The sequence below is a fragment of the Epinephelus fuscoguttatus genome, linkage group LG21 (genome assembly GCF_011397635.1).
Source record: "Epinephelus fuscoguttatus linkage group LG21, E.fuscoguttatus.final_Chr_v1".
Classification (NCBI taxonomy): domain Eukaryota; kingdom Metazoa; phylum Chordata; class Actinopteri; order Perciformes; family Serranidae; genus Epinephelus; species Epinephelus fuscoguttatus.
The window spans coordinates 13,044,096-13,062,862 of NC_064772.1; the positions used below are offsets into that span (position 1 = coordinate 13,044,096).

Here is an 18,767-nt window from a genome sequence, read left to right on the forward strand (position 1 = left end):
GATCATTATCCACGTTCCTGCATGGACCAACCCTGTGACTCTCTAAATATTTGGCTGTATTGTGGGCATGTTTAAAATCTTTATGATTAAATATTCGCCCACTCTGTCTGGTAATCTGAGTCCAATAAAATGTTTATGGTTCACTTAGGCTTGTAACCATTAGAAGTTTATCTGCTGTGGCGTGGGTGGCTTGTCAACACTTTGTCTTAATTTTTTTTGACGGAGGCAGACATCAATCTGACATAAATCAGAAGTAAAGCTGCAACGATAAGTCGACTTTGATTAGTCAATTGAAAAAAAAAATTATTGCCATCTATTTTGATAATCAATTAATTGCTACTTTTCCTGCATTTCTCTGTTTTACACCATATTAAACGGAATATCTTTGGGTTTTAAACTGACAAATTAACACATTTAAATACATCGACTTGGACTCTGAGAACTGGCCCAGACAATTCTCCCAAATTTCTGCCATTTTACAGAGAAGTGTTTAATCAAGAAAACCTCAGACGATAAATCAATGATAAAAATAATTGTTAGCCCATGTCAGAGTTGAGTATTGCTTCATACAAAGATTTCTGGGCTTCGCTTGACGGACTAGATTTACGGTTTTGAGGACTAAGATAAAAATCAATCTCTCTGTGGATCACAAACAAAACTGGAGTCAGGAATTGTTTAGCTAGCTTAGCATAAAGCATGAAAACATGGGGAAATCGGCTAACACAGCTCATGCAGGAACTATTTCTTGGTGATAACAGCTGCATGGAGTGATGGGTTGCCAGGTTGCACTAATCCTGCACGGGACAAAAACCTGTGTTCACTGACCATATCTGACAACATGCCCTATAATAGAAGTACAGGCTGGACGGACAAATTGATTTTCCACAGAGAATTAGTTACACTACATCCACCCCATTTTTAAATTTCTGTGCACATACAGGTTAAACAAACAATTTAAAGCCAAGATACGCCCTTCATCACCAGATAAAAACTGCATTTTAATTGCAATTAGACTAAATTTCACAAATAAACAGTTAAATGAATAAAACTACAGAGCACTGGTCTGGTGTTAAAACTCCTCACAATCACAAATCTTTTATTCATGGTTTTCTGCTGTGTAAACAAACAAGAGGCATTTTCAAGCACACTTGCAATATTTACTGATGAATAAATGCTTACCAGCTGCAAAATGTCCTCATCCTTTGGCATCACACAGAGTTCCAGTGAGGCATCGCTGATGGAGACAAGAGTGTGCAGGACGAGAGAGAATGAGAGTGAAAGTGAGAGAAAAGGAGAGAGAAACTGTTATACCACGGGGCACAGACTGTGGAAAGTAATGGCACTTCTCAAGAGGATAAGTTCAACTTGTAAAATCTAAACTTTAATAGCTGCAGTTTAATGAAGTGTTAATGTTATAAGCGTGCTTGTCTGTGATAAGGACGTAATTTTCTCTGGAAAAGTGAATGTGTTTTTTTTTTTTCTGGGAAGTTTCACAACGGCTCCGTCTCATTTTCTGTGTTAGTCCACAAACATGCAGGGGAGTGTTGGCAGTGGTCTGAGTCAGCCAGGCTCTTTCACTCTGTGTATATAAACCATAAAATTACATGACAGCATTCTTACCTGTTCTGGATCAAGGCTATGACTTGCGAGTATGTCTTCCCAATGATGCTCTCTCCATTCACCTTCACTATCCGGTCCCCTGGATAGAATTACAGTAATGCATCACAAACCTGCTGTTTACTGCTAACAGGAACATGACAAATAAGCTCTGCACTAAGGGTGCTCTGATCGATCAGCCAACAATCATTATCAGCCAACATTTGTTCTTAACAGTTTGATCAGTGATCTCTATGAAGCTGATCAGATGACACAAAACATGCCAGACAGTATCTCTGTGAGCATCTACAATGGCTTCACTGCTCCAGCAGCTCTACCAGAGGTAGAAAATGGCGTGCACTGTTTTGCTTCAGTTTCTGGGTTGAACACAGCAGGGTGTTCATCACACCATCTTTCACATTTAAACAAGAGTTGCTACATTTTGGCAGGGCTGAACACACCCCAGGTGTCTAAAAAGACAATAAATTTGCAAAGTGTGTTCCACTGAAATCCATTGTGAAGGAACAAAGCAGCAGCCTCCTTGGCTGAAAAATGAAGCCAAAACTTAAGTGCCAAAAACTGCAGTTCTTTGAACGTCCACTAGAGGCTGGCTCAGGAAGCCAGTCAATCTTCATAGACCCTCATGATAAAATCCCCAACTTTACAGCAGAAATAAATGTGTTTACAGCCTGGAACAAAAAACGGTTTTGGTCTCTAAAGCTAATTTCTCCCTTCATGACAACTGTACAGGGGATGATTTTTTTTTTTCATATAACCCACATTTTAACATTTTATCAAGGCTTAAAGTTTCGCATAATTAAGTGTGGGTTGCTTTGAATGGCAGGCTGTCTGCCGATACTGTCCTCGGCTTCTCAGTCAGATCCACCCCTCACTCCTTTACAGTGCCAGCCTCTCATCCAAATACCACCACACCGGGGTTCCAAAAACCCAAGATGATAACGACCATAATACCAAGCTCGGGGCTTCAAAACAGGAGTCCACAAACCAGGGGGTGACATCACAGTAGCTACGTCCATTATTTTTACATTACTATGGGAGGAATGCAACCAAAAAGTGGAAAATGTTGTGCATGTTGTTTGCCAATAAATTAAGTTCTCAGTTTATGCCATGGTCTCATCTCTTAGGCTTAGTTGACACATACACAGTTATATTTAAAACATAGCTTTTTCTATGTTTTTTGGCCTTTCATTGGTAACTGAAAACAGACCTTTCGTACAACTTCGTCCAGCATGAAGATTTTCATGAACTCTGTTTTCAGTGTTGATGTGTAGACGGGGGAACTGACTTTTAAGCTTGTAATGTAGAGTGTGCTGTTATCTCCTTTATGTGGCATCACAAATGAGGCAAAATTTCGTGCAATGGTGGACGTGTCAAAACTAGTGCTTGCGCTAATGTTGCTAATAGGACATTTTACGTGTTTACACATGTATGTATAGTAACTTCCACTATACTGACGAACAGTTGGCCGTAGGAATGAGGTCACAGTTTTTATCAGGGTGCTGATCGGTCAATATCTACATCTTTTTCTTTTTCTTTATGTGGCTTTAGGGTTTATGCAGGGGCGGAAAACCCGGGGGGAACAGGGGAGACATGACTCCCCCTTCAGTAAAGCTGTACCCCCCTAGAATCATTTCAGACACAATTAATAATTTTTGAACAATGCAGTAGTATTTATTGAAAGCACAATGTAAGCAGTGCTCATTATAATCGCGCAATAATGTGCTATTTAAATCTTAAAAGATTGAGTCCCCCCCTCCCATTCCTAGTAGTGGTATATCCTACACTCTTTCCAACGGGCGAGGCTGCTTGGCAGCAGTAGCCGCGTGTGGCTGCAACCGCTGTCCACATCGTGCATCACAGGGTAAGATATTCACTCACGCAGACACAGTTTAACTTACACAAGTTTCAACACATCCCTTTTACTGTTACAACAAGCCCCAGACCCAGGCTGATAATATAAACTGTCTGCAACATTTCTCCTGCATTGTTCAAAAGCCTACTCAATTACCAGTGCTGCTAAGCTAAAAGCTAATGATTAAGCTCAGAGTTTAGTGATAGAGAGGACAGGAGAGAAAGAAGAGGGAGAGGACAGGACAAGAGCAGTCAGTGGCGGAGCGGCTCATGGGTAATGGGTACCTGTCTGTGGGCTCTCCACCTGTCAGTGAGACAAACATGAGAGACGTGCAGTCTAACTGACGAGGAGCGGTAGGGTTGGGTCGGTATGAGGGGAAAAAAAAAAAAAAAAAGGGTCCGGTTTTTGTAAAAAAAACGCATCGAGTTGGTAATACCGGATTTTCACCACTTGGGGGTGCAATTGACTCATTTAAAATAAAAAAACGACCTTAGGACAACAGAGTGACAGTAACAAGTTGTTTCTTTTATTCCTTACAAATAAATTTTGCAGTTTACTTACAATTGCAGCTTACTTACAATCAGTGCAAACAAGGGTTGCCTCCTTCGTCTGGCTCAAAGCCAAAGTGTTGCCATAGTGGCGCATTCCTTGATTTCGCCAAGACTAAATTGTCCACCATTATCGACTCCCCATCACTATTAAACAAACTCCAGGCTACAGTAGAGGCGCACGCGCACTCGCACCTCCTAGCTCAGTCCCCGCCCCACCCCCCTCTCTCTCCTGCTTCCTGTGCGCTTGGCGAAGAGGCAGACACAGGTGCTCACAGACTCGGGCTTACTATAAGCAGAGTGGACTACGTGTAAAAATGTCCATAAAAAATCCCCGTGATGTGAAAAATACATGCCGAACAGTCTTTTGTGTGACAATGGTGCGCGGAGCGAAGTCCGCGTGGTCGTGCTTTGCGCGCGGACGTCCACTTTTACCGGACGGACCTCTGCGGCATCCGCTCCGCGTACGTTCTGCCCGAGTATGCGGTCCAGTCAGTCCGGTCCGGTCCAAGACGGAATACTGGACCAAACTGATATTACCAAGAACCAACCCAACCCTAAGGAGCGGTCATTATGTGCTCCTTAGGGGTGCGCAGCGGCAGATCTGACAGCACACTGTTTGTAAACCAGTTTACCAGTTTAATTGCAGGAAATGTTTAGTTGTTAAGCCATTTCTCATAAGTATAGACATTCACTCTGCCTGTTGGAGAGATAGAGAGAAGATTAAAGCGTCAAATTGCGGTAAAAGATGCTGTATAAAAGACAGGCTACAACTTTTTTTCCTTGCCCCGCCCCCCCGGAATTATTCTCTAAAATTTTACTGTTTATTGTCCCCCCCCCCAACTATGAAATGGGATTTCCGCCCCTGGGTTTATGTTATATCACTGCCTGTTGGTTTGGCTGTTCTTGACAGCACTTGAATTGTGTTTGTGTTTTCATTTGGATGGCGATTTTTTTTTTCATAACAGTGTTTATCACAGTTTTTGGAACGAAGGAGGTAAAAACCCCATTTTCAAAACACATCAGTGTCCATGTGGAATACGCCATAATTGTAACACCTAATATACATTGTTGTTAAGAATAGTTAAATAAATAATGCTTCACAATAAATAAAAGACTTCAAATAGACCTGTTAATGGCTAAAACTGCTTCCATCAATTCATGATCAACCCCAAAAATCCAGATTGGCCCACCCTTACTCTACATGTCTTTAACTTCTTCACCCAGCTGCTCAGCAAAAAAAAAAAAAAAAAAAAAAAAGATGTGGAATCCAGTCAATATGGTTATTGACCACAGAAACCACTCTGGAGTTGCTGCTTCCAGCACAAACACACATCTGTGTTTAGATCAAAAGGAGAATACCAATACGTGTTTATTTGAAGGCCCCCCCATGCGAAGGATTCATCCCCATTCAAGTTTTCTGAAGATGGCCATCTTACAGGAAGCGAGGCGAGGTGAGTTTAGGAGAGCAACTGGATAATTGTGGGAAAACACTGCACTCCCTTATCCCAGGAGAGGAGAGCAAACAGATAAAAGCAGACAGTTTAGAGGGCTTGTCCAGCCCACTTAACATTTCCTGTAACACAGAGTGCTAATCTGGCAATAATGCTGACAGAGCTTCAGCTATCACCTTCATTTCACTAGAAACTGGAAGGAGCTGATTCACTTTTTCACTCGAGGGGGGGTAGTATAAGTATTTTTATCCCTGCTGCTTAAAATTAGAAGTGATTCACAAATCAATAAGAGAGAAAACAAAGTCATAGAAAAAAAAAACAGAATCAGGGGAAGGTTGGAATAACAGTGTGCATATTACACTTTGTTCAACCTCCCACGAAGGAGCCATCTGTTATTTTGTAACTTGTATCTGTTTTTCCTGGCGGGTTACAAGGAGGTGGAATTACCTACAGTACAAACGTGAAGAAATCTTGGCATCAAACGGCGCTTTGAGGTCAGATGTGAGACAGGCAGAGTTAATCATAAGATCAGCCGGTTATCAGAAGCAGTGTGGCGATCTCCATAGAGACTGTGTGTGTGGGTTACATGTGTGTGTGTGTGTGTGTACCTGTACAGAGTCCAGCTCCGTGGGCGGGGCCTCCCTCCTTCACTTGCTTGACGAAAATGGTGTCCATTGGCTCCAGACGGTTCCGCTGTCTCCCTGGCAACAGGAGAGCACATGCAGCGAGGCGATTGGTCACACAGTGAGGAAGAGAAGCAGCAGCAGAATCAGAACTAGGCCATGTTGCACTAGAACTGGAAATTTAACTGCAGAAAGAGTGACAGCAGTGCACATGTTCTCCACATTTTCTCACTCACTCAAATGATACAAACTTGGAGGATATCTTGGTTGTAAAGTCAAGTAAGCAGGTAACTTCAAAGTAAAATTTTAAGTTCTGCTTATGTTTTATCCAAAGGAAATGGCTGAGTTGTCAGTAAAGCTGAAACAATTATTCAATTAATCAACAGAAAATCTTAACTATTAGTTTAATTACTTTTGAAAACAAAAATGACAAACACTCCCTACTTTACAGCTCCTCAGCTCTGAGTTTTTTTAACTTTTCTTTTTCTTATGTCATTATAAATAGGACATTTTTGGGGTTTTGGACTGTAGGTCACACAGAAAAATATTCAAAGACATTGTGCTGGCATTTTAGACCAAAATATTGTCTGATTCATTCAGTACATCGTCAGCAGATTAATCGCCAACAAAAAATGACTGCTAGAGGCACTTACAAAAGCATGAATTGAGTAGTTATGTTGGAACAGTGCAAGTATTGTTTCTCCAAAAGACGCAACTTGAGGGCAAAATGTGAAGCTCTTTTGACATTCTGTATAGAAAGACAATAGTTGAGTTGTCAATATTAAGAAGTAGATATCTGAATGCAGAATTATGCCTGTCTGACAAAATGTGGAGAACCTTTATTTATGTGACACAAGAATTATTTGTTCTTTGAGTAAATAAAAATATGTCTACAGTCTGAGGGGTTAGGGGAACTTAACAGCTTCTCAATCATCTTAATTGGCTTTTGCTACACAATTTTCAGGGTTATTGTCAAATGAACATCAATTATACAGCAGTTGTTGGCATTGAAAAACACAGACTCCCTCCAACAATGCAATTTAAATATGTAAAAAATAGTAATAATAGTAAAAAAGTGTGTGGGGGATTTATTGATAGATTTAACAGCCCTGCAGATCGCCTTATTCTCAGTTCTGATCAAAACTACTTTCAGATTTCTAAATCAAAACACACAAGCTCTTTCTCAGTGAAATTGGTAATTTAAGACAAATAAGTTTCAGGGTTTTATGAAACAGCAAACACGGAAACTAATTCTTCCTCTTCTCAAAGTATTCCTTAACATCCCAAACATTACTGTCCCACCCACTGAATCTACTCTGCTGTCAGATGTGTCCTGAGCTGCAGAACAGGACAGTGAGGAGAGGTCAGAGTGTGCTGACAAGGCTACAAGCAAACAGACCACAGGGGAGTTTGGTCTCATATGACAGGGGAAGGAACAGCATGGCATGTCGCGTGATGTGCATTTGGCAAACTAGCTGATGGAATCCAGCTAATCGAGACTAAAAAAAAAAAAATCACAACTAGCTTCTTTAAGATTCACATCTATTTATAGCAGTTACGTGCATGCAATAAACAGGGAGTGACTGTTTGTGTGTCTGATTAAAAACAGCCAAATCGTCTTTCTCTGAGCCGTAAGCCTCAATCTCAGTTGGCCTCAGCTGCCTCTTAGAGGCCACAGGCTTTGAGGAAGTGCAACATCAGAGCATCCCACTGTTCTTTCCTCAGGGAACGCTGACTGAGTACGCATGCTCTTTTCATGAACGCCCTGCCTCAACATTTACACAGCAGCAGCAGGTATGTGCATTTATGACCCAGTGCTATGTGGAGCCCTGAACAGCTGGACTGCAGCAGATGTGGGTTCAAAGTGTTGCTGAGGAGTAACTTCAAAGGTGAGGAGCTAATCATGAGATTGCTCAACTTGGTTTAGGAATCCAAACCTGTAACCCCTTTCCTTAAAATCCTGACTATAGCCAGCTTGCATTTAGATATTTTTGGGTTCCTAAACATGACAATGTTTAAAGTATGAGCTGCTGTAATGTAAGCAAATCACCTTAGATGTCCTTGTGATAATGGCATGAAAAGCTGTAGAATGCATTTGCTAATGCACGCTGCTGCCTCCCTCCTGTGGCTGAAAAAGTTACTGCAAACTATTTAAATTTGTGACATCCCGTGTTTTGATTCAGATTTCAGCTTTCCAAAAGCATGTAAGAGCAACAACATAATCAAAGTGAGTTTAAACTGACACTCTGGCCCTTTTACACCTTATAACACTGTAATCATCAGCACAACCTTTGCTTGAAAGACATTTCTACAAAATAAAAGATCACAGGTAGCCAATGTACCCCTTCTGAAGCGCCACTGTATTCCTACCCTGTTCATTCATTGTGAATTACGGAATACACTCAAGGTCTGACAGAGATGTTTTTCAGTTGCAGGCTTGTTTTTGATCCAGTAGAAGGCAGTGCAGCGCATAAAATGACTCATCATAGTGAGGAACCGAGTAGAATTGTTTAAGACAACACTGTATTTCCATTCATGTTCTTACTGGACGACCTGGTAGCTGATTACATGACAATAACTTCACCTATAGAAATAACTTGCAGCCCCTTTACAGAGCATGACTGCACTGATGCATTTATGTGCAGCATCTCTAACACAATGTAGGACAGGACTGACCCGAGGTAAAGGTACAGATGTTAACAAATGCTTGCTCTACCTCTTCCCTCCTCCTCCCTCTCTGTGAACTCTGCAAATTCCCAATCCCGAGCCAATCTCACCGAGCTCCAACTCTGCTGCACAAATTGGATTTTTGGAAGTTTCCATGCCACGCAGCTGGATGAGCGGGATTAAATGTGGAAATCTAAAGCTTTGGATATTTTTAATGCTCCCAACTGTCTTACCAGAGCATAAACTACTGTGTGGATTAATGAAATACATCAGCCTGCCTCAAAATGACTTTGTCTGTTCCAAGACACAGAATGAGTGTTGAGTAACCTCAGCTACTCTTGGGTGGTACTTGGGGCAAATGTTTCACCACTGGACAAGGCACTACATTTACATGCCATTACATCATTTTACACTCTAGTAAGCAGGTGCAGGCTTGTAGCAGAACTTCGCTTAAAAGTAGGTTTAAATAATTAGGTTATTTTCCCCAAACTGCAGTAGATGACACATAAGTGAAGTTAACCACATCAATGCCATTCAGTGTGGCATTACATAAAATGCCAGTGTAGTAAACCAGATAAATTAACTTTTTATTTTATTACACACCTCCTTTAGTTTTATGTGACCAAGTCTTTATCATTTGGCATCTAAAAGACCAACATAAGTCAAAACAAATGTGAAAACACTTCAAGCCTAATTTAGCACCTTAAAACTGTCCCTTACTAAAGTTGTTAATTGTAAAAAGGGCTGAGCAATATGGAGAAAATCACATATCACATTATTTTTGACCAAATACCTTGATGTTGATATCGTGACAACATTATAGGGTTGAATATTGGTGCTTTCACAAAACATTCATGCAGTAAGATTTTTGATAAATAATCATCAGTAATGTGGATATGAAGACGAGGTGGGTAATGGCAAACAATGGAACAGCTAGAACCACGCATATGATGTTACGATATCCAAAATCTAAGAGCCTGTTTACACCTGGTATTAACATGTGTCTAGGGTGATCAGACAACAAGTGGACATTGCTGAATAGAGTTGCAAACCAGATTCATGACCCCCAATGTCCACATACTCCGTCTGCGCAGCACCACGGATCTGGAGCGACCAACGGCGCGTACTTTCTGAAGCGCCGTGCCGCATAGCGGAGCCACAAGCTCACACGTGGGAACTGCAAAATCACGTGATAATAAGCACCATTTACTCCATTTATTTTTTAAAAATTGAGAGTTTACAATCCGTAGCCTGTGCATTGTGTTTTATTTTGAAATTTACCGGATGCTGTGTGCATTCTGTTTCCAGTTTGGTGCGATCTGAGCTATGTGGCTTGATGTGCTATGGGCGCGCAGTTGCTGAAAAATAGACCTGGCGCGTATCTCCGACAAAGCGAAGCGCCGTGGCTTTTCTGGGACACTCCAGAGACGCTGTGTGGCGCATGCTGTGGAAATGAAGCTATTCACTAGAATGGGAGGGTATATGCTATGCAGTGCGTGGCGCGGCGACGGAGTATGTGGAAAGTGGGGGTTAAGATCCACCTGCCAAGGTGATCTGTGACAAATTCGTCCACATATCTTTTTCGGTGTAAACGCTAATATGTCCTGATGCATCCCCGACAAGGGCATACAAGATATACCCATCCATGATGCAGGATGTGGTAGTTGTTTTGATGAGCGAGCACTAACGCTCTGTCAGTTGCCCACTTTACAACAAGTTGAACTAAGTGTTGGAATTGTCCATCATTTTTTGGATCACTGAAACTCATGTTAATACCAGGTATAAACAGGCTCTTAGACTACATCAATATAATTTAAGTAGCAGCCCTGATTGTATTCTCTGACTTTAAAAAGCCACAAACTGACCTCTTTTATTGCGTCTTCCACACTCTTGTTTTAAAGCGCAGGAAAACAAAATAATGTATCTATGTGAACCACAACTCGTGTCAATTATATGAAGCAAAAAAAAAATTTCTTTTCCTTATTGTAAGATTAATACAACCCTATCTGGTCCGATCTAGCAGTCACCGGCCATCCACTGGCTGGATGTCTGCTCTCTGGCCTCAACAAGCTCTGGTTTGGCTGTCGTCCCTGGCTGCACAGCTGGGCCCGGTTGTGTCGGCCAGCTCCCCGCTCCCCCGTTGTTTTGGGTTAGATAATGTTATTCTTCAGAGGGCTGGGCCCGCTGCCCGCTCACTGCATTAACCCTCGTCTAATACCTCTCCCTCCAACTCGCTGTTCTTTACCATTTGTGTCACTCTCACATTTACAAACACCACACCCACATACAAATGTACCAGTATACAAACATATACAAAAGCCTATGCAGATGTGTTGCTTGTTCTTTGCTCTGACACTGAGAGGAGGAGTAATTTTTTTCCAAACACACAGGCAGAGGAGGACTGTGTATGTGTTTAGATGGCTATCTGTGTCGAATCTCTTCCAGCAGAAAAATATGAAAATGGGAGGCACATAATCCTGGCACAGTGTATCCCCCCACAGTGTGGGAAGGTCAAAGCACAAGTACACTTTACATAAATCCATAAACTCCAACTTCCTTCAAAAGACCTGCTTTTTTTCATCATCATACTCTCAAAGACTGCTTTAAGACAGCAGATGAAGCCATCGTGAAAATAAATACTGTAATTCTGTCTTTCTTTCTCCCATTCCCACGAAGAAACACTCTGCGCAGTTCACACACAGAACTAGTCCAAACGCAACTTCACTTTGAAAGTTTAAACTCTGCTAAAACACCTGCGTAGCCCAGTCATGACCTCCTTGGAATACGCAATAAACCCACATCCTCACAAACTGTGTCAATAGACTTTGTCAGATGGCAAAACAAAGTGTAGGTGCCGGTCTCAGATGGACATGTTTTATTTCAGTGATGGCTGCACTTTGTAAACAGCCACAGCACAGCCACAGTTTGGAGAAGCAGGCTGGAGTATGACAGGGAAGCTAAGCGATGTAGTACTGTGAATAGGGACAATAATAAAACGTATTTTAGCCACCTAAAAAAGTCCCACCTAAAAAATAAAATCTATCACAGATTAAATGTACACTATGCTGAGAGTATTTTCAGTTTTACCTTTCCATCAGACAGCCCGTTCCAACAGGAAAGCCATTAACGGCTTCAGTTTCACGTCTTTGTTCTCTACAAAGCCACCAGACTCCACTAACAAAAACAGTCATTTTGGCTCACTGAACATAAGAGCTGCTGGTCTACCACCGCTTTAATCAGTAAATTTGTTTGTGCTATTGTGTGACTTAAGTGAATCTGGACTAACCACTTTAGATGCCAAAGTCACACAGTAACACAAAATAATAACTGATTGAGGCAATGGTAGACCAGCAGCTCCTGTGTGCAGCAACATTAACGCACTGTTTTTCTCAATGGAGTGTGGCTTTAATGAAAGTGATATAATGGCTTTAGTTCCTCGCTGTAAATCACTGTCAGACGGAAAGGTGAAGTGGTGAAAATACTCTCAGTGTCAACAGCCATCTACTGCAGGCAACAGAATAGACTATGGATAAGTACCTCATACAACCCCACTTCAAAAAATCTGAACTTTCCCTTTAAAGTCCCCAACATCGCAGACACCATTAAGTCCACTGTTTGTCTTTGCATGTATGTAAATAAGTAGGCTTACTTGATTTATTTAGCGCATTTCTAAACAGCAGTTACACAAAGAATATAAGAAATATAGCCCAACTGATAAAATGTCCATTTTGGACAGTTTGGTTTAGCCATGTTCGAAGCCACTGTAAAATACTATATAAACACACAGGGACACAGAGCTAAAGAGGGCAACTGAATCCTGAAACACTTATCATCCACCAGGATGAAAACAGTCAGAAGTATGCAATGCTGTAATTCAATGTATGCACAATAAACTTAACAGATGACGCAATAGAAACAAAGAGAGCCTACTGGGATTTATGTCTCAGTGGCCAAGGGACCCACTGGAGAAATATCTGTCATTTCTGCTCCCAATCCAGCAGCTTTTTATCTCTATCTAAAGTGGACAATCTACACCAAAAATTTACAGTACGTTATCAATGTAACCTTAGCTAGCTTGCACATTTTTAATTAGTAGCCCATTATGCTCAGTTTTTGACATGTTATTATTTTTGTTACAGTGTGGCTCAGTTACTCAGCAAGCATCCGGGCTACACTGTAACAAAAATGACAGCAATGGCAAGTGACAACAGCTCAGGCAAAGTGAGCATAACAGCTGATAGATAAAGATATGGTTGTAATGTATCTACAAAATGATTCAGGGTTCTGACACATTTTTACAAATGAATTACCAAAAACTTTCCAAAACTTTTCTATTAAATTTTACCCTATTTCCTATATCATATTTGACTTTATTAAATTTGTTTTAAATGGCAAGGCCTATATATCGATTTGGTTATTCAATAGTTTTGAACATAAACACTGGGCATGAAAAGTTCACTACTGACAAAAAAAACTCAAGGTCCACTTACTAGCTTTTTACAGAACTTTTACATGCGACCTCTGGTTTATCTCAGCTGTCACCAAGACAGCTTAGTTGTCATTACATGACTCAGCTAAGTATACTTCATTCATAGTCTACACCAGAGACCCAAGGAAACTATTAAAGAGGGAAAGGACATGATGTCAGCGACAGTATTCAAGGAGCCAGACTTTGGTGCCAGTTCTATTGAAGTTAATGGGGAAGGCACAGCAATCACATCACTCAGCAGTCACATCACACTCTAACCTATCATGTCTGTGCAGTTACACCTTTGACTGAAAAATCCTTGCACCAAATTAAAAAAAACACACATTACATGATTCTCCAATTGGGCTCCAAACAAATCACAGACGTCTCTTAAGTCCCTGTTTGGTCCAAGTTTAGTTACTTATTGATCACAGCATACATATACCCACTAATAGCAGGTATCCTTAGAAATCTTGGATCCAACAGCAGCTTGAGATGCAGCTGCTAGACTGAGACATGATCTGTTTGGAGACCAATAACAAGGAAGACAAATGTGCATAATTAGATTTAAAAAAAATGTCACAAAGCATCATGTAATGTGTGTTTTTAATTGGTGGAATTTTTCAGTCAGACTTGAAGCAACAAAGATATGATGGGTTATAGTGTGATTTGGTTATAGTGCCTGCCCCATTGACTCCAATAAAACTAGACACCAAAGTCTGGCTCCTCTATTCTTCTTTTATAGTGTCCTTGCAAAGACTAGTGACCAAGGACAGAGACAACTGCGCTATTTCCATGACAACGGAGCAAATGCTTTCAGCTAAGGAAGAGATGTGGTTGAAGGTTCTGAAAGAAACACTAAGGCAAGGGCATTAAGAAAAAATGTTTTTGTTAAACTGTTAATTACCTCAGAAATAACTATGGCATTTCTGCAAAGCATATTTCCTACAATAAACTTTCAATACCATAAAGTGTATGTTGGCTGCTATATACACCACTACCAATAAATCTATATCTGATAAAATATCATAAACACAAGGTGCACAAACCAAATAAAGTGTAATATGCAACTGTACATGTACATGTATCACTCAGCAGGGATAACTTCATGGAGAGCTTCACAATGAGTCACTTCCATGACTGTAACACTAACCTAGGAGAAACATGCTGATGTAGAAACACATGCCCGACAGCACCACTACATCACAACAGATTCTCACATAAACACACAGACACACACACCTGGTGTTTTTTCCACCACAGACAGGAAGGTGGTTGAGTACTTTCCATCACTTTTTTTTCTAGGAACTCCAAATACCAAAATCCACCCAAGGGAGAGAGGATATGCACTGACCACACAGCAAAAAAAAAGTGGATCCAGTGTTTTGTTTTCTTTCTGTAAAACAAGCCAAATTATCCACCAAGGGAGTTTGAGTTCAACTGAGGGAACAAGTGACAAACATCTGGAGACAGATGGGGTGATTTTATCCTAAATTCTGGCTCTTGCCTTAAGAAATGTGCGAAATGAGTCAACTGGCTGTGACTGTAGTGGGTGGTGTCTGTTTTTTCTAGTCTTTCCAATATACATAAACACAAGAGCAAACGTGTAAAGAAAGGATTAAACTGTGTGTTTTTCTGTCAGTTGCAGTCGTTAGCATTTCAGCTAACAAGCAGGCTACCTACAGTAGCACTAATTACATACATTTGTGGGATTACAGGTTAAAAAGCCACATTAACAACAGCACATTCACTCTGTAGGATTTCCTCACAGTGTGGGAGCTGGTCCTGATTGCTACTCTATCAGAGTTTAGGCTAAGGTTAGCAGATTTGGCCAAGTTTCAGCCCAGCAACCCCAGCCAACATTAGAGAGATAGTGTTACACTGGCAAAACACATCTGTTTGTCCTCTTCCTGAAAGCCTCTTCTTTTATTACCCGCACACACTATCATAATGATATTATCAATCTGGCAGTTTTCCTTATCCTACTTATAGTACAAGAACTGACTAGCTCTACACAAGAACAATCCTGTTTTTTACATAGATCATCAACTGATGCTAACTTTTTGCCTGAGACAAGCAGACTTTTAGCAAAATGTATGTTTGTCAGCTAGAAATGAAAAACCTGCTTTTATCTATCTGTGAAATCTAGAACTAAATGTTTGTAAAATTGGCCTGGATTTTTAGTTTTAAATTTACCATTATCATAACTTTAAACTGCACATATGAGAATAAAAACCTTAGCAGCAAAGCATCTTGGAAGCCACGTGGTTACAGTACATGCTACATAACCACAACGTCCCAGGTTCGTCTCCAGCCTTTGGACCTTTGTTGCATGTCATCCCTTTCTCTCGCCTGTCCACCATTTCCAGGCTGCCGCGACACAAACCGCAGCCTCCCGGGCTAAAAATGAAGCTAACACGCATGTGCCAAAACCTGCAGTTCTTTGAATGACCGCTTGACACTGGCTCCAAAAGTGAGTCAATCCCCATGGACCCCTATGTTAAAATGCCTGACTTTACAGCAGAAATTAACATGTTTACAGCCTGGTACAAGAAGGTTTTGGTCTCTATAGCTAATTTCCCCCTTCATGACAACTGTACAGTGGTTGAATTTTTATATAACTCACCCATTTAACTTTTGTTAAGGCTTAAAATAACACATAAATAAGGGTGGGCCGCTCTGAGTGACAGCCTGTCTGCTGACAGTGTCCATGGCTTCTCAGTCAGATCCACCCCTCGTATCTTGATAGCCCCAGCTTCTTGCCAAAATATAGCTCCAAAAAACAAAGTGGCTTCAAACCCATGGGTGATGTCACCGTAGCTATGTCCATTATTTCATATAGTCTATGCCTCTACACTGTCATCTGACGAAAATGCCAAGAAAATAGTTGGGGGAATATAACCATAGCATTACTTAGTAAAGGGGGCATATGGTCAATTGTATTTGCATATTTGCCTTAAAAAAAGGCTCTGACTCAAGTCTTGATCTTAACAACTTCTATGTGGGTGCATGTCATTATAAATAAACAAGTTGTCAGCTTTACAACTACTCACACTCAAGACAAAAAACCGGTGGGGAAAACTACTCATAGCCAGAATTAAAAAAGAAAAAAAAAAAAAAGAAAAAAAAAAAACACTTTAATGAATCTAGATTTGGGGAGTTCAGCGTAAGGCCTAATGGTAATAAAACTCACACCGGAAAAGTCAAAAAGTCAAGGAGGGCAGTAAGAAAACAGACATGGAAAGAAACAGAAAGAAAAAGGAAGACAGGAAGGTTAGAGGACAGAATAAGGAGTAGAGAGAAGGAAAAAAGAAGAGAAAGACAAAACTTTGGACACAGCTTTGTTAAAGAAGGTGGGGCATTGAAAAGCACACTGGAGAATACTGGGGAATTCTGTTTGCTTGTGCTGCATTACATTCCCTCTGCAGACTTGATGGGAAAGAAGCAAAATCTGACACACACAAAAAAAGTGGGGAAATAAATCTGGTATCTGCAGAGAAAAGTGTTTCTCGTTGAATGAAAAACAAATATTTGAACAGATGGAGGAATTTTTTTTATGTTGCGGAGGCACCACAGCTTCATAAGCATAGCACCAAATGCCTCATTCGGATTTTACCCTTCAACAGCTTGCTAAAATACACAGCTGAAGAGAAAGAGATACAGGAAAGGGAGAGACAGAGACAGGAGGGAGGGAAGAAGGGAGGAAGTGAGATAGAGAGGAAGATTTGGTATGTAGACAACCGCTGTGAAAGGAAATAAACAGATCCATACTTGACACACACACTCTGTTCCCATGTTTCCACTATGCACCTACACACTGTACATCAATGTTTACGTTTGTTTATCTATGTTATCTACGTCAGTCTCTGTGGGTCTGTCTGTGTGTGTGTTTTCTGGAGGTTTGAAGTGTTTCCAGCGGCAACACCCAGCTAGTCAACATGCGGTCAGCAGGCGCCCCCCCTCTCTTTCTCTCTGTCTCCAAACACCAACAGCCTCATCACACACTGGCCCAGAGTCAAGCAAATAAACTGCACTGCAGAGCGCTGAGGAGGCCGGGAGGCTGCAGCGAACATCACAGACCTGACTCAGGCACAGAAAACTAGAGAAATCTGCAGAATGCAGCTTTTCTCTTTAAAGCTAAAGTGCGGGCCTTTAACAAATAAATGAACATCTGTTGCATTGAAGCCTCTGCCAAACAGGTTCACACTATGCTAATTAAGCCTACTGCTGCCTGGGAAAGCTCTCTGTATTTACCAGTAAGCCAGAGTTGTGGTGTCTGGCAACTTTCCTGCACAGGCAACCCGGATGTGATGTGTTGTACGTCAACAGCCAGAGGGGGTAGGAGGACAAAAGGAAACCAAATTGACTAACGGTATGTATGCAAGTATGGCGGATAATCCTAAAACTTTTGGAAGTTGATGCTCCAGATAAAATAGAAACTCAGCATTCTGAGTAAGGATTAAAGTAAAAAAAAAAAAAAAAGGCTTGAAGAAAGCAGTTTTTCAATGATGTTATGGTGTTTCAGGGTGTGGTCAGTTTGCTGTGATAGCAACCACCAAAGCTACATGTCTGGGAGTTAAAAGATATGCCAAATCTCTTTTTGATGCCCTCCGTCTCTCCGTGGCTACATGTTGATCCATGACAGATAGGTCAGGAATGACCTTTCAATCTAAACCTTTGAGTCAACATGGATGTAAAGTTCTCAAAGCACTGGAGAAATGTTTTAAAGTACTTCCCAAACAGACATCCCTTTCCAGTGGGACGCTACATGGAAAGTGAAACTTACCTATGCTCTCTTCAAAGCCAAACCCCACTGACAAAACAGTAATTTTACCTCGCTGAACACAGGAGCTGTTGGCCTACTGCTGCCTCAGTCTGTGGTGTGTTAGTGATTTTGTGTGATTTTGGTGAATCTGAACTACCATTTAAAACATCAAAGTCACAAAATAACACAAAGCGATCAAGGTCGTGGTAGACCAGCAGCTCCCGTGTTCAGCTAGGTAAAATTGTTGTTTTTGTGAATGGAGTCTGGCTTTAAGGAGGGCATAGATAAATTTCACTTTTAGTTTAGTTCTCTGTCGAAACGGGCTGTCTGTTTGGGAAGCACTGAACATACGAGTGGATAAATGAGACTTGGATTATACTGCCGACTTGTGGGAGAGTTTTTAAATGGAAGTTTTGATATTGTTTTGCTGTTGTTGAACGTGGATTGTTATGACTTCAATTCATCAAGAATTTTCTCCATTTTTGGATTCTTTGTCTTTGAGTTTTCCTCACAAATTCCATGTAAGACAGGCTGAGTCACTGATACACAAATGGTCATATGGGGGGGTGAAGTTCTCCTTTCAGACATTTAATTATTTCCAGTCCTTCAGGATACCTGAAAAATCACTAGATTTGGAGATACAGGGCTTTCACAGGACAACGACCATGTTACGACCTTCACGAGAATGGTATCACTTAATTGTTATTCCTATTACAAATGTTTAGTCTTGATTAATTTAGCTGCCCTTGTCGCTATCAGCTGTGATCCTATTA

At 41.0% G+C, this 18,767-nt stretch overlaps 1 protein-coding gene across 4 annotated transcripts in view; it reads right to left on the minus strand.

The window, feature by feature from the left end:
• The window catches only part of LOC125881876 (rho GTPase-activating protein 21-like), a 111,771-nt gene that overhangs the window by 29,200 nt on the left and 63,804 nt on the right, over positions 1-18,767 (minus strand). For all 4 annotated transcript variants that reach the window (XM_049565298.1, XM_049565297.1, XM_049565295.1 and 1 more), the window contains 3 exons: positions 6,080-6,172; positions 1,621-1,699; positions 1,180-1,234 (listed from right to left, as the gene is read on the minus strand). In XM_049565298.1, coding sequence (XP_049421255.1) covers positions 1,180-1,234; positions 1,621-1,699; positions 6,080-6,172 — 227 coding nt within the window. The remainder of the gene's footprint in view (positions 1-1,179; positions 1,235-1,620; positions 1,700-6,079; positions 6,173-18,767) is intronic.